This window comes from Rhinichthys klamathensis, unplaced genomic scaffold (genome assembly GCF_029890125.1).
Source record: "Rhinichthys klamathensis goyatoka isolate OS25496 unplaced genomic scaffold, OSU_Roscu_1.1 h1tg000070l_1, whole genome shotgun sequence".
Classification (NCBI taxonomy): Eukaryota; Metazoa; Chordata; class Actinopteri; order Cypriniformes; family Leuciscidae; genus Rhinichthys; species Rhinichthys klamathensis.
In genome coordinates this window covers 1117773-1135185 of record NW_026606613.1, presented here as the reverse complement: position 1 = coordinate 1135185, position 17413 = coordinate 1117773, and the positions used below count along the sequence as shown (strand labels likewise).

The following is a 17413-nucleotide window of genomic DNA, read 5'->3' as shown; positions in this document are numbered from 1 at the left end:
AATACATAACTGATTTTTTGTTGTTGTTATTTATAAGCCTGAGGGATGAAACATTCAACAAGAAAAAGAGGAAAACATAAAGGACAGCCCTTGGGGGCCCAAAAGGGCTTTTTGCTTGTGGGTAAACATTTTGGATATAAAACAAAGAAATTAACAACCTATTCAAGAGATGACGATTTGGGGCTTTTGTAATAAAAAATTATATCTTTAAAGATAAAACTGTGGGTCACATTAAAAGGGTTAAAAATATAAGAACTTAAATCAACCCTAAATGTATTGGTTATACTACAATCACAAAATAAATGGGCTGTTTCTTCAACAAGACCACAAAATAAGCAAGTTTCATCAATATCAAGATATTTACCAGAGATTAATTAACGCTCATATCTTTTAAGTTGTTGCACTTGTGATAACGCGTAGTAGGTCACATGATAATGTCAACATGGCAGATGTCCGCTTCGCATTCATACTCAACGAGATCAGGCTATAAAGTACCAACTCTTTCAGTGCTCGTTAAGTAAGTACTCATTGAAATTAAGTACCTACTCAGTGAGTATGCGGTTTTGAACGCAGCCTAGGTCGGTTCTTCCGCCTACGTCCCGCTTGACCTTTCAACCTGATTACGTAATGTGTGGCGCATCGCAGCTAGTGCAAGACGAGCATTTGTGGTTAAAAAGTATATAAATGTCTATTTTGTTATAAAATGGCGGATGGATTGTCTAGATCAGACTCTCATTCCTCGGCTGGGATCGTGTCGAGACTTTGAAGCTGCCCTGAAACTCACATTTGGACCTTCGACCCCATTGAAGTCACTATATGGAGAAACATCCTGGAACGTTTTCCTCAGAAACCTTTTTCGACTGAAGAAAGAAAGACATGAACATCTTGGATGAAACAAATTATCAGGAAATGTTACTTCTGAAGTGAACTAATCCTTTAATGGCAAAAATAAACAGTTAGTCACACTGGTTTGCTTAAGAACATCCATCTTTATTTAGAAATGTAGATGATCTGAATGTAAAATGTAAATGTACATCTTTCCATACAAAAAGGTATAGTTAAAAATAAACAACAATCTTTTAAAATGCAATCTGAGTTCGAACAGCACGCAAGAAAACCTCGGCAGGGTCTCGAAGGCCTGACGCCTGGATGAGCAACCAGCTTTACTTCTCCACGCATTCGTTACAGCACTGCAAACTAACCAACACAATATTCTGCCATGTTTCATATGCCTCCCGTCTACAAATGTGCACAGCTGAGTCACTATAAGTGGTCCGAATCAATATTTTTTGATCAACAAGTGCAAATACCCCCACTAAAATGTTCCTTTATTCTCAATACAGCTGAAAAAAAAAAAAAATACACACAGTGTGAAAGTCACAAAAGTTTGCATCATAGTCAAGCCGTTATTGCTTACAATGAACACTTTTGTGCTCTAGTTAGTCAGAGAGCGTACAGTACCAGGGGGTGTTTTCCATCCGATGACATTTCAACATAACAGAGAGAGAGAGAGAGAGAGAGAGAGAGAGAGAGAGAGAGAGAGAGAGAGAGAGAGAGAGATATCAAGGAAAGCAGGTTTGAATGAGGATGGAGATGAAGAGGTTTTACCCTGTCGCTACTGGGATTGTAGTGTTGTCAAAAGTACCGACTTCGGTACAAAGTCAATACTGACATTTTAAACATGTGACGCTTTGAGCGCAATCATAAACGCCTCTGATTGGACATTGTACTCACACACTCATCAAATATGTCTGTGATTGGCTACAATTTATCAGCGCTTCAAAAACATGTTGTGAATATACATCAATGACGCTCTTCAGCAAACGCTTACACAGACACACACGTGAGCGTTTGAAAACAGGCGTCGATCAGCGGATCAAAACACTTTCAAACGCTCCCGTGCGTTGATCATTGTAGCCAATCACAGACAAATCCGACGAGCTCATGAACACAACGGCCAATCAGAGGCGGTTATGATTACGCTCGACAGCGCTCAAAGCATCACGTTTTTAAAATTTCAGTAGCGACTTGGTGCCGAAGTCGGCACTTCTGACCACACTGTGGGATTGTGTTTTCCTGAAAGTCATCTGTGCTTGGCCTGGGCTCGGCTCTGTAAGCTGTGGAAGTGGGCTTCCCGCAGGACTCTGTTGATGTGCTGGTAGGACAGCGGGTCCATGTGTCCCGACTGCTTGGAGGCACTGATGGGACTGATGGGCCCGATGAGGTCCGGTCCACTGTTGCTCCCGGTGGCGGACTGATCCGGACTGCTGATCCAGCTCTCGCTACTGGACGACTGTGAAGAAGAACCACCGCAAGATCAGGTCAGCAACATCTTTGAGAAATTTGGTCCCTTTAAGAACCTCGTCAGGGACTATATCTTGTGGTGTAAGAATATTCCCAAAGTCCCTTTAAGACGAGTCACTCGGCGGCCATCTTAGAAACGCAAGTGCAGCTCATATCTCTTTGAATGGGGAAACATCAAATTCTCCGAAAATGTTCGCCAAGCTTACGATTAAATCTCATATTTGAAATCCCCAATTAAATCTGACAACAACGGTCTCATAAATTTTGTTTCTAAACGCTCGAATCATGACAAAAACTATTTTTTTTTTCCAATGACTTTACCAATCTGCGATTGGCTCTTATTGAGAAGGCGAGACTTATTCCGCCATATGGAGCGTTGCACTTTTCCCCATTCAAAACCCATACGAGTGACGCGTCTTGTGTTATTCTACAGTCTTTGGTTCAAGTTTGGAGTTTCATGTCCCGATGCCATTCCTACACTTCACTTTCTCAACTGTATTACAATACAAGCCAAAGGCAGTTTTTTTAAAATCTAATATTTAAACATACATTTTGTTTTCCATTTTCTGGCTTTGTGGCGCTCACACACAAACTGCAGGGTAGCTGTCGGGTTCAATATACACTGCCTGTCCCAAAGAAAGAAGTCGCTGTTTGGATCTAAATAGGAAAATGCTAAACAGTCTATGATTAGATCATTATTGGATCACTTTGCACTGTGGAATTGACCCTTCGCAGGGAGTTTGATTGACAGGCGATCTGACCAATCATAATCCACCATCCGCCATTTTTGAGTTAGTAGATTAACGCTGGAGGATTTGAACTTGAAAAACTGTGAACTGACGTCTTTCCGCGGTTAAAACACACTCCTTCTGTTGTTCACTCATGTTTAATTGATGCTATAAATTAACTAGAAGGAAGAGATGATCGGTTCACGAGCAGCTTTAACTGAGGCAGCGATCTGTCAGACACATTAAAGAGCCACAAAACGGTATTTATTGTTTAAATTTAGTTAAAAAATGACCAAATTTGAAAGGTGAGACTTTGTTTCATATCAAAAGTAACCTGGTCTGTCTGTGAGAACATGGTGTGTGTGTGTGAGAGCGGTGTGGCTTGTCGGACATAGCAACAGTAACTAAAGGGGGCGGAGCTTTGCGAACGGTCAATTGTGACAATATTCGCTTATATATATAAATAAATAAATAAATAAATAAATAAATAAATAATGGTAATTTGCCAGCTTTGACAATTTAAATCTGTTATTGACGTTTGCGGTGCAGTATTTGACTGGGAGGGTTAAAATGAGGGATGTTTTCGTCAGTTAGATCTAACATTACGCTCGCTTTGAATCCGAGATAAAGTAGTGCGTAAGATTACATTTATTTCAATGAATGAATGAATTATAGCATTTAAATAAAAGACACAGTGTTTATAACAAGTTTCTGTGCTCCTGAATGTCTCTGTGTGTACATAGCACAATCTCCGATCTCTCTCTGTGTGTGTGTGTGTGTGTGTGTGTTTCAATGAAAACAGCACATTAATACAGAACGGTGATCAAACTGACTGGAACTACCTGTGCATTAAAAGGTCAGATCAGAATCAAGTATTCATGCAGACCATGGTATAAAAATATATGTAATATTGCATCCTAAATGTAGGGATTTAACTCCTTATTAGCTTTTCATCCACTCACAAACCCCCGCAGTTGCTAGTATGACTAACAGAAGATCGATACGCCATGGCACGACCTCATTGCCGAAGTAAGGCCTACCCAGGAGCGATAACTATATTAGCGTCCACACCAACGCACAATATCGTTGTGCTTGTTTTGAGCGTGTGCCATAATCGTGTCGTCTGCCGCTTTAAATGCTGGAGGTCTGTGGAGCAGGATGGATTCTGATTGGCTGTCAATGTTTTTATCATTGAAAAAGTAGTTCTGAAAGTGATTCCAAGGATATCATTCCTCTGTGCGGTTAGTGTTATAGTTGTAGTGGTGTGGTGGACTCTGCTATTCTTTAACATTTAGAGCAATTTCTACAACTATACCTTTCTGGTTAAGATTATATAGTTACTTGGTGTGAACGGGCCTTAACTTTAAATCTGCATGATGTTATTATGTTAACATCATATCATGACCGTCGCAGTGTCCGTAAGATGCATCTACTCAAAACCTGGTGACGTGTGGTTGATTTCCCTTCATACCTCAGACTCCCATGATTCCCTGCCCGTCTCAGGGCTCTGGAGGGCCGAACTCAGTCTTTTGGCCTGAGGCATCTGAGCATCTTCATCATCACCTTCAGCGCGCTGGCGTTTCCTTCACAACATCAGTGCAGACGATCAACAACAGCAGCATCACATTAGTATTTGAACCATTTTATTAAACACACTTGTCACATATAGTCGAACTAAAATGTATTCAGAGTCAGACACCTTCAAGATTTCTCAAATTATCACGGTTTATTCGCTATAGTTTAGAAAAATGGTAATAAAATATGACTTAGATCAGTGGATATTTCACTGGTTTTGTCCGTCCTTCTGTTAGACTCTCACAGATGAATTATGTTGAGTATCTGTCAGCTGTTAAATTTAACTACACAATTAGATAATACCAGTTTAGCTCAACCGATTACCAAGCAATGCTTCATGTTGTTCAGTCTGTGTGTAAGAAGAGCATTAGCAATTAAAGAAAAAACACTTCAGCAAAACACGATCAGCTCAAAGTGGAGGAATCATTATTGCTCCCAAATATGTATAAATGTTACTGGTCGTCACTGTATGAAGAGTTTCTGGGTATAATGTGTCACAGTTTACTTTATTTTGCTCTCCTCACTTACATAAGTGAACTATAGTGTCCTGCACACACTAGTAAAAAAATATAAAAAATGATATCTGGCGTCTGAATAATTTTTGGTTTGACTGTATATTCTAGATTATATTTATCTGTATAATGCTTAATTGCATATTAAGTTTCTTAATTCTGATATGAATGCTACAATCTAGCACATTCCCTATCTCTGAGTTTGTGAATAATAATAGAAAACAGAGACAGATCTGCCCCTCTGGGATCAACGTTACTACTAGACATGTCGTATTATGATATTTTGATGTAATAATAATGTCTTCTCACCTGTTTTCTGTCAGCATGTCTGTGAATGCCACGATCTCGTATCTTTGCGTGTTTTATTGAGCTCTTGGATCAGCTCTGATCAACACCCTGCTGTGTCATGCTACACTCAACACTTCATCACACCTCTGCTAACAGCTTAACACACACACACACACGACATGTTCGGCTCAAAGCGGCTCGATGGCGTTCAAATCACTAAATTACATGTAAGAAAACAAGCGAAGGTCGTATTTGATCAATTCTGCCTTCATAAACGTGTCAGACTCAAACTCATCCGGCTAGTCTCTATCATAGCTGTGTGCTAACCGACACTTCACTCACTTAGCTGCAAAACCTCGCGGGATATTCGACTAATTTAACGCTGTATTCTTCTTGGAGTCGTACTTTTATAAACGTAGCAGATATAATAAGGTTCTTTGTGAGTATAAACCGGCTATTCGTCTATTTAATGAGCCTGCGCGACACAAAAACACGCCACCGCGGATGCTGTTATTTACATGCCACTGCGCATGCGCGAAACTCAAGCCTGTAAAACACGAGGGCGGTGCGGGATTGGCTGATCGCGTGATGACATCACGTCATATGTGCACGAGCGCCTCTCCTCATCCTAATTTATTCAAGAACACATTTGTGTTTTATGATTTTATCCATGCAGCTATAACGATTTATAAGGACATTTCCCAAATATTGCGGTCGGGTACATCGCGTGACGCACGTGATCATATTTATAACAGCTGATGCACTGTTTTCTTTGTAACTCCAAACGTGTATTCAAATGTAAACATGCGTTCTTTTTCCACGAAAATAAACTGATTTTTTTTAGAATCTGCTTTATCGGAAGGCTAGTTTTTTTTAAATGATGTTTTCTGTACAGATTTTTTTTATACAAACGATTGTGTTACTTCGATAACGTTATATACTGTATTTGGAAAATGGGTTGCGATGCTGAGAAAAAGTAAAAGATTCAAAGGGAAATTTGCTAAACAGTGTTTTCCTAGCAACTGCCTGGTGCGTTTGGAATTTATTAATCCTACTATGGCTATGTAGGCAGAGGCCTGGCTTATGAATATGAATTAGAGCCGACTGACGTTGCTTAGTAACCTTTCTGGGGCGTCCAGTTACGTAACCAAACTAATGGTAATATTCAGGAGTCAGCTGACTCAGGGCCTGCCGTTTAACCAATCAGTTAAGCCGAATGAGTTACGGAACCTCCTTCTAATTAATATTCATGAGAAAATCCTTCCCATAGTAGGAATATTAAATGCTCGTGCCGGAAATGTGTGTGTTTAGCGCAGCCCCGCCGCCTCCGCAAATGACACACACACACACACAGAGAGAGAGGAGGAGGTGACGGGGATTAGAGCTGCGCCTCATCATTAAACCTACATATCAGGAGAAAATGGGAAATACGGACTCGAAGCTAAATTTCAGGAAGGCGGTGATACAGCTGACCACAAAAACACAGGTTTGTGTCGATGCTGCTGTTATTATTCGAGGCGGTTATTAGGAGCGCGCGCGCGCGTGCGTGTTTGTTTCCAGATGGACCGTGAGACCTCACAGAAAATTATTATTTACATATAACTTACAACCTTAATGTAGCATTTATATATTTATATGTTGTAGTGGTGCACTGGTGTTTCATTCAGAAGAATGGTTCTTGTGACAGGTGTCATGTACGTGTTAATATGTCAATCTGCATTCTGTCGCTCATTCATATTGAACTTTGTAAAATATTTAATTGTATTGCAAAGCTGTATTATAATATTATGAAAAAAAAAAATCTAACCGCTAGATATTTTTCGAAGATAAAACAGCGTTGCGCTAAACTGCATAACTGTTTTTTTTGTGTCGTTTATATTTTTTTTCCAGTTTTAAGCATAAACCTTGCTAAATAAATGAATGCTTAAGATGTATTTCGTCTATTTTAGATTGTTGTTTTTTTTAAATATAAGTTTTGTTTTATGTTGGGGAAAAATAGATGACGTATGTTAGACCCGCCCCAATACTGTCGTGACGTCTTAAGTTTTTAACTGTCAGTCATCCAAAGATATTTTAATATTAAGGCAAAATACCCCAGGGGAATAGGATAAAAATAATGTAACTAATAGTTATCACCATACTTCCCTAGTTGATTGATTACATTAAGATCGCAAAGATTTTTTGTATTACAAGTTTTCTGAAATTATGTTTAAATATGCAAATGAGGCATTATCTAATTACATAGGCACTGATTTGCATACATTTCCAGAACAGAAATCTGAACGTCTGATGAAACCAGTCTCAAAGGTTTTAACAAAGGGGATGTTTTGGAAATAATTCAGAAAGTACTGTAAACAGCCAAAAAAAAAAAAAAAAAAAAAAAAATCACTATGATTTGGAATAAAATGTTGATTAAAATCAGGCAAATTAAGAACATGTTCAATATGAACAAACCCCTCTGAATATTGATAGGAATAAAACTGTGAAGTTTAGTGATTGATCAAAGATTTCTGAAAACTTAATTTGAGAAAACGACCTTTGTATGGAAATCTACAGAATCAAATGCAATAAAACAAACAGGTAAAAGTGTATTTTGGATGTTTTTTCCATTAATCTGAAACTACATGTTATGAAGAGCCAAATAGCCCAAAATCTCAAAACTGACCAGTGCATACAAAAGCAGTGTTTTTAAAGTTAAAAACTAAAAGTAAAACTTTTCTCCACAGAGAAATTGATTTTTAATGAGAACTTATAAACCTTTAATGACAGATCTACTGTGAGCTTGTTAAGCGATAGTATTTGCTTCCGTTAAAGCTGTCAGCCTGCATTATTTCAACTATCAACTTCAACTGCAGAATTCATGGTGAAAACTACATTACCCATGATGCTGCACAGAAAATTCCACCAATCAGAGAGTCGAAAACAAGCTCCGCCCACCCCCATGATTCACTGTGAATGACGTAATCAAGTCGATCTTCCTTCATTCTCAATATACTTATATATACAATTTAAATATAATGTATTTATAAATGAGTAGGCTAGTTTTATATTTCTCCATTGTTTTCTATGGTGTTGGCAAAGCTTCATGGGATTGTAGTTCTTTTCCCTCACTAAAGCCGTTAAGTTCACAGTCTTGTACCTTTGTACTTTTGTTCGATTTCCAAATACTTTTTTGCTTCAAATCAAAGTTCGTAATGTTATGATTCACATGTCAAGCATTATTAAAGACAAGTAAACACTCATAGATACGACTGAAATAAACAGTGTTTTAAGATTTTCAGGTATTCAGGCACAGAAACTGTAATCAAGTGTAAATAACACTGCACTTTATAAATAAAATATACACTGTCACTTTAAGAGCTGCACGGGTCCAGTACACTGATACACACGCCTGCGGTCGCCTCACGCTTGACTGGCTTAAAGTCATATTCAAACGCTCACAAAGGAATCAATAAGAGGAATCAAAATATTAATTTTATAACAAGTATCTGATTCCTGCCCTTCAGTATTTGATTTCCATCCCTATCTTTTGTATAAAGGTGACAAATTAAACGTTAGGTTCAAGGAAATGTTCCATTTAGTCTTTTAATTAGTGTGTGAGCTCATAAAATGTTGTTTAAAACAGTGTTTTGATGGGAACGTCACACCACGAGACGCCTCGAAACTTTACTTTTCATAACCTGACCATCGGTTTCTTGTTCTCTGCCAGTGATTGCATCATTATTTTGAACTGTTAATCAAATATTGATGTGTGTTTGGCTCAGCCCAGCTGTTGCTTCAGTCTGAACGGATTTGCATGTGTGTTAAAAGTGTCCTATAATGCCCTTTTCACAAGATGTAAGTCTCTGATGTCCCCAGAGAGTGTGTGTGAAGTTTTAGCTCAAAATACCACACAGATATTTTTATATAGCATGTTAAAATTGTCGCTTTTTGAGGGTGAGCAAAAACGCACCGTTTCTGTGTGTGTCCCTTTAAATGCAAATGAGCGGCTGCTCCCGGCGCAGGGGGCGGAGCTTCAAGAGCTTGTGTCTTTTATGTTCAAACCGAAGTCGGACAAAGATGGAGAGACTCAAGGAGAAGTGACAACATGTAGACAACATTTCTGAATGGCTAGTTGATGCATTTATGAAGCTGATGTGGTTATCTTAGTCATTGATTAGCATATTCTGTCATGATAATCTATAAATCGTGTACCGGGGGCGGGGTTTATGTAAATGTTAGGGTTTGTGATTTCACTAACCCGGGAAGAAGCTCATTGTAGTTCCTACCAGCCGTTTGTTGTAGTCCTTATAAAGCCATTTCTGTAAAAGAAAATATCTCCCTTTGCTTTGAACTTTGAGCGCTGTAACTTTGCAGATGTTGTTTACACTCAAACGGGAACATCACACACTAACTAAAGTTAGAAAAGTGAAATCATAATCAACCGGTGTGTTCCTCCTCCTCAGCCCGTGGAGGCCACAGACGATGCGTTCTGGGATCAGTTCTGGGCGGACAGCGCCACCAGTGTCCAGGACGTGTTTGCCCTGGTGCCGGCCGCTGAGATCAGAGCCGTGCGAGAGGAGTCGCCCTCCAATCTGGCAACTCTCTGCTACAAGGTATAAACCACACCGGTTACACGGTGACATTAAAGGGTTAGTTCACCCAAAAATTAATATTGTGTCAGTAATGACTCTCCCTCATGTTGTTCCAACCCCGTAAAACCTTCGTTCATCTTCGCAACACAAATTAAGATATTTTTGATTAAATCTGAGAGCTGGATCACTCCTCCATAGGCTTCCATTGTAATTTAATTCTGCCGGCCCAGAAAAGTGAGTAAAAACATCGTTAAAATAGTCCGAGTGACTGCAGTGACTCAAGTTTATCAAGCGACGAGAATACTTTTTGTGCGCAAAAAAACTAAAATAACGACTTTATTCAACTATTAATTTTCTTCTGTGTGGGCCTCAGAGTGAGTTCACGGAAGCCACGACGCGCACACACACACACACACACACACACACACACACACACACACACACACAGACACACACACACACACACACACACACACACACGCACACAGACACACACGCACACAGACACACACACACACACACACACACACACACACACACACACACACACACACACACAGCCAGACACACACACACACGCACACAGACACACACGCACACAGACACACACACACAGCCAGACACACACACACACACACACACACACACACACACACATACACACACAGACACACACACACACAGACACACACACACACACACACGCACACAGACACACACGCACACAGACACACACACACACACACACACACACAGCCAGACACACACACACGCACACAGACACACACGCACACAGACACACACACACAGCCAGACACACACACACACAGACACAGACACACACACACACACACACACACACACACACATGCACACAGACACACACGCACACAGACACAGACACACACACACACACACACACAGACACAGACACACACACGCACACAGACACACACGCACACAGACACACACACACACACACACACACACACACACACACACACACACACACACAGCCAGACACACACACACACACACACACACACACACACACACACACACACACACACACTTTTTTTTAGGATAGTTGCCTATAATTATACATACTTTATAGTTACTACTGTTTACAAATTAATTAACTGGTTTAAGTAGAGCCAACTCAAATTAAACAAATTAGTTAAATCAAATAAACTTTTATGAGTATTTAGAACTTTTTTTTCTTTTGAGTTCACAAAATTGACACATTTTAAGTTATCTGAAATGTTTTATTGTTTTGAGTTTTATGAACTTGTTTCTTTTAATTTTATTTAGTTGAATTAACTTAAATTAATTTAACTTAAATTTAACTGACTCTGGGCTGAGATTTCTATCTCCCAGCATGCTTTGCCATGACACTCGAAAGGGAGAGTACATGCTAAAATTAAGCTTTTTTTTGTGCAAGAATAATGTTAAGTGGGATATTTACAGTAATTACATGTAACAAGTGTAACAAGGACACTACAAAAAAAAGTGTGAGCATCATTAGAGAGTGTGCCTCATCAATATTAGGCGGTGACTGTGAGAATCTGGAGTTGCTGGTGCAGGAAACAGCTTTACTTTCCCCTTCCTGTCTCAATCCTTGCACTTCCTGTTTGAGACTGCCCATCAGAGGGAAAACATGATTAGAAATCTTCAAAGTCTTCAGGCTCACATGCTGGCGGGCGAGAGAGAGAAGTGTTAACGTCTGTTGTTCTCCTCAGCTAAAACTTTCATGTAATCTCAATGTGAACACTTAGCTAGCTTTAACAAGCTAGTTTGCTATCATAATAATTTGTTAACAATAATATGTTAAACAGTAGCACTTGTTGTATGAGTGCAGCAATAAAAAGGCTGAATTTGCTCTCAAATCAAGCTCATGCACCACTCGTCACCATGATGGTAACTATCCTAACACCAACTTTAACAGAAAATCTTCAAAATTAGCATAACAAAACATCAAATTAATCACTACTAAATCTCCAACTTAACATTAATCTTGCATAAAAAACTCCATTATATTACACTTATTTGTAGCATTTACTCTCCCTTTAGAGTGCCATCGGCAAAGCATGCTGGGAAATAGACATCCCAGCCGTTTCAGTTAAACTTAAGTTCGTCTAAATTAAAAGAAATAATTCCATAAAACTCAAACCAATGAAACAGTTCAGTTTACTTAAATATATCAGTTCTGTGAACTTGAAAGAAAAAGGAAGTGCTAAATACTCATAAAAGTTAATTTGACTGAACTAATTAGTTTAATTTAAGTTTGTCCTACTCAAACCAATTGATTATTTTGAGCGTTAGGGTTTACAGTGCATCAGGCCATCATAGAGAGGTTATATTAGTGTGACACATTATTTGGAAATGATTGTGCACATGTACTCGGTTTAATTTCACAGTGGCTCCAAGAAGTTTTAAACTTGTGTGAATGTCTAACAGAAGACATCAAGGGGGGGTTATTTTATAGGAAGATAATGCTAACACACATTTTGAACAAAACATTTCACAAAAAAAAGCTTTATATATAATATGGTTTACACTGCTTTTTAAAAGCTTGGGGTGAGTAATATTTAAAACATAAAACATTCAATAAATATGATATGCATTATATTGATCAAAGGTGACAGTAAAGACTATTATAATGCAAGATTATATGTCAAATAAATGCGGTTCTTTTGGACTTGCTATTCATCTAATAATCATGGAAAAAGTATCATTGTTTCCACAAAAATATGAAGATGCTCAATTGTTTTCACCATTGATAATAATCATAAATGTTTATTTGATCATCAAATCATCATATTAGAGTGATTTCTGAAGGATCATGTGACACTGAAGACTGGAGTAATGATGAGGAAATTCAATAAATTACACTTTGCTATATATTCACATAGAAAACAGCTGTTTTACATTTGAAAAAATGTTGGGTTTGATGTATTCAGAAGTAATTAATATACTGTAATTTAATAACTTTTCCCTTCAAGTTCAGTTCAAGAGTAATATCTGCAATTTTATATTATTTATTTGAAAGAATTAAAAGAGCTGTTTCATGTCTATCCTTGTATTGTTTAACTGGTTGAGCTTGATAGAAACTAAGGATTTAATAAGTAAGTGAGTAATTAAGTAATAAGTAATTTTGTAGATAACTTAACCAACACTTATTGTAATAATATTTCACAGTGGTACTGTTCGAATGTACTGTGTTTGTCGAATGTTGATGGATCAGTTAATGCGATGATCTTAACCTGTGCTTGGAAAGTTATTTCTTAAAAAAAAAAGAAAAGAAAAAAAGCATGTGCGAAAACAGTTTGAAGATATTGATTCAGGGCTATTATTAGCTAAAACTATTAAAAACATCTGTGCTAACTAAAATAAAGCTGATTATATTTATAAAATATAAATGTTAGTTGAAAAACTTAAACTAAATGAAAATTAGAAATGTTAACTTGGCAATAAACTGAGACAAGTTAAGGCTAAAGCACTAAAATTATTAACTGGAAATAAATATAAACAAATTAAACATAAATAGCAATATATAACTAATAAAATGAGACACAAAAGCACATAATGAAATCACTAAAAACTCAACTAAAATAAACATAAAAGCTAAAAATATGAAAATAAAAGCTAATTCAAAATATTAATAAAACTAAATAACACTTTATTGCTTTAATGTGTAGTTATCTAATACAGTGACATTTTCTAAATGCCATAATCATTTGTTAACAAACAAACAAGTATTCATTACTTCAATGAGCTCATTGTTTCTGAATTAAACTATTACATTGTTTAAATTAATACATTTGTATCTAACTGTGATTTTTTATATGTACATTTCTGAAATGCATAACTTAGAGACAGTCTCCTCTGATAACAGATCACTCTAAATTGTAATATGAACTCATGCACTTTCTGTAAAGCTGCTGTGAAATATGTATTGTGAAAAGCGCTATACAAATAAACGTGAATTGGTAGTTTTAAGCCCTATTCGGACGGGACTAGTTTAACATGGAGAGGTGGAGTAATGTAATTTTACCACAGGACGTCTGTAATAATAATGGCCAATTCTCACGGGATAAGAGATCTCAGTAAAACTAGCAGAAGTGTGATGGCTGATGGGTAACTCGATTTACACAGCGCCGTCCCCCTCCTGTCGGCATGTGTGTATTACGCTGCTTCCTAATAACATGTGCGCAAACACATATATAACCTATATTTCTATATATAAAACAGTTAGGTCTGAATAAATTCATTGTATGTTAGTAATAGGCACTTATCTAACGCTAAAAGAAGTGCTGTGCTTCTAACGAGTGCTTTCCATCTTCTTTTTTGATCTGAGTGGTGTGTGTAAAACACTCGAGTTGTTCCCAGCGTCTAGAACGCAACTGAATGCTTCATCAAGCGCCTCCATACGTGAAAAACCGCGGAAAACTACTTTAAAACAGCAAATGACGGAATATTTACGTATTTACAGCGGGTCTATTCGCATGAGATTAGCATTACCTAAGATCATTTTTCCGGACCTTTTTCCAGAAGGCAAAAGTCGCCGTAATCTTTACTGATATGTCCGTAATGATGACTGAGATTACTAAAATCACTGAGAAGCTCTGCTAATTATTACTTCACCCAACTCTCCATGTTAAACTAGTCCCGTCCGAATAAGGCTTTAGTCTGACTGCATGACTCGGCTCCTCAGTGTGTGTGTGTAAGTGTGTGTATGTGGATGTGTGGGTGTAGCGGGTCATACTAGCTTTCTATATACTCTGACATGAGAGTGTGTGTGTGGATGTGTGGGTGTAGCGGGTCATACTAGCTTTCTATATACTCTGACATGAGAGTGTGTGTGTGGATGTGTGGGTGTAGCGGGTCATACTAGCTTTCTATATACTCTGACATGAGAGTGTGTGTGTGGATGTGTGGGTGTAGCGGGTCATACTAGCTTTCTATATACTCTGACATGAGTGTGTGTGTGTGGATGTGTGGGTGTAGCGGGTCATACTAGCTTTCTATATACTCTGACATGAGTGTGTGTGTGTGGATGTGTGGGTGTAGCGGGTCATACTAGCTTTCTATATACTCTGACATGAGTTTGTGTGTGTGTGTGTGGTCACAGGCGGTGGAAAAGCTGGTTCAGGGCGCTGAGTCCGGTTGTCCCTCAGAGAAGGAGAAGCAGATGGTGCTGAACTGCAGTCGGATGCTCACTCGAATCCTGCCCTACATCTTCGAGGACCAGGACTGGAGAGGCTTCTTCTGGTCCACCATCCCTGGCGCTGGCAGAGCGGGGGTAGGGTTGCCACCCGTCCCTTAAAATACGGAATCGTCCCGTATTTGTGAAATAAACAGCGCGTCCCGTCTTGAATCAATACGGGACGCGGTTTGTCCCGTATTTCCGAGTTGTCTTAAATGCATCATCACATGCAAATCATAACACCCGCATTCTGTGAAGACTCGTCCTATTCTACCCTTGATTGGGTAATACTCGCTGCCATTGTTGGTTTGATTGGTTTGTTTAATAACATCAGGTTCAGGGCCAATCAGAGTCAGAGGAGGGCGGGTCTTTTGGCAGAGAGTTGATAGCAATGCTAGCTTAGAGAAATCAAAGCACCGTCTCACAGTTCTTCATACGTTAAGGATCTCCCGAAGCAGATAGTCATAGTGTAATGACAGTTTTTTAATCAGCTCAATAATGTTCTGATTGATTACGTTTTCATATGCTCCATACCCTATGCCCATTTGCTAAGAAATAATGTTTCAATGTAAATGAATTATATCCATACATTATGGTATGATTTGTTTATTATAGTTAAGGTAGTCAGACACATGCATTTTTTAAATAAGAGAGAGAGATATTTAATAGGCCTACATATTTAATAATAAAAATGTGCATGTGTGAAGAAAATGACTTATGCTTAACAAATCTAGAGAATAGGTCAATAGGTCTGAATACATAAATAAATAAATACATAAATAGATTTTCTTACCAATAATAAAAATAGTGTTATAATTAAATTTAGAAATGTTTGTAGATTATAGGTTATTTATGTGTGGTATCACTGTTTGGATGGTGTTACATGTTTGAAAGAAACAGCTACTCAGTGCTGCATGGAGTGACAAGTACACTTAACGCCTATAGTCCAATACTGCACAGTACTACTGGTCTACTGATGTTTTTGATGTTCAAGATCCTTTGCTAAAGTCATAGTTTTTTCCAATCAAATTTAGTATTTGTTTGAGTATCAACACATTTGTTTAATTTATAGTGAATAAGTTATGGATCTGTTAATTTAATAAGTTAATAAGTTAACATCTCACATACAACTCCGACGAAAGGCCATTTTTTTTGTAATCTCATTGTCACACTTTGTTAACGTTGTTTGTGATAGAGAGTGATTTATTCACAATGATTTCAATAGCAGATAGCTTATTATAGTGTCCATTGGTATGATCTTATTACTTTCCTGAAAAATATGTTTTGAGTTATGATACCATTGGCATACCGTCGGGCCTGTGGTCATTGTGGCCCTGAGGGCTTTGGCCCCCGCGGCCGCCGGCAGGCGTCCCTTATTTTTTTGTATTGAAGGTGGCAACCCTAAGCGGGGGTGAGGAGGACCACGATGAATAATAACCTTTTAGTGCTATCAACAACCACAGAAACCGAATGTAAATTCAAACCTGTATTTAAGTGCATTCAGAAATAGCAGGGTAGGATTATGAAACGCTCTCAGATGAGTGTCCCTCAGCATACAGTACATTCACACAAGCACATTTATGCATTTACATTGTGTCTTAGCTAGGGATGCATCAATATGAACATTTTGGCCGATACCGATAACCGATAATTTTTTTTTTATATTTGAAAACCGATAACCGATATATTGGCCGATAAATCTAAATCCAAGTATAATTTTTGAGAGCCTGATTACAAAAACAAAAGTCTCATCATTAATATCCATGTCCCAAACACACAATTATAATGATGTTCTCATGATAATTTTATGTAACCGATATTACAGACTTAACTAGCCTATATTTTGCTTTTTTGAAGTGATTTCAATCATATTTCAAGGAATCTAAAACCATCATGTTGAACATGAGCATCTGAAGTGTCTCAGCTGAAGGAAATAACACATTATTTATCGGCTTTAATATATCGGACACATTTTCTTATCGGGCCGATAACGATAACATTAAAAAAACATATATTGGCCGATACCGATATGGCGACCGATATATCGAGCATCCCTAGTCTTAGTTGTGGTTGGTTATTTGCTCTAGGAGAAATCCGACTTCCTAAAAATCAATTTCAACCTATTTTACACATCAGATTTCAAATATTATGACCAAAGGGCTGTTATTAACAGATACATTATAGTAAACAGATGCATTATAGTCATAGATTATAGTTAAAAACACA

At 37.9% G+C, this 17413-nt stretch overlaps 2 protein-coding genes across 2 annotated transcripts in view; one reads left to right on the top strand and one right to left on the bottom strand.

Moving 5' to 3' along the window:
• Positions 1-969: 969 nt before the first annotated feature.
• Positions 970-5944, bottom strand: LOC130084999 (protein FAM104A). The gene is made up of 3 exons (XM_056250552.1): positions 5429-5944; positions 4504-4615; positions 970-2293 (listed from the first exon to the last, which is right to left on the bottom strand). The coding sequence occupies exons 1-3, from the start codon at positions 5443-5445 to the stop codon at positions 2084-2086; spliced, it is 339 nt and encodes a 112-aa protein (XP_056106527.1). The 5' UTR covers positions 5446-5944; the 3' UTR covers positions 970-2083.
• An 805-nt stretch (positions 5945-6749) lies between these two features.
• The window catches only part of hid1a (HID1 domain containing a), a 41241-nt gene continuing 30577 nt past the window's right edge, over positions 6750-17413 (top strand). Inside the window, exons 1-3 of the mRNA XM_056250536.1 lie at positions 6750-6893; positions 9853-10002; positions 15113-15283. Coding sequence (XP_056106511.1) covers positions 6828-6893; positions 9853-10002; positions 15113-15283 — 387 coding nt within the window. The 5' untranslated portion in view covers positions 6750-6827. The remainder of the gene's footprint in view (positions 6894-9852; positions 10003-15112; positions 15284-17413) is intronic.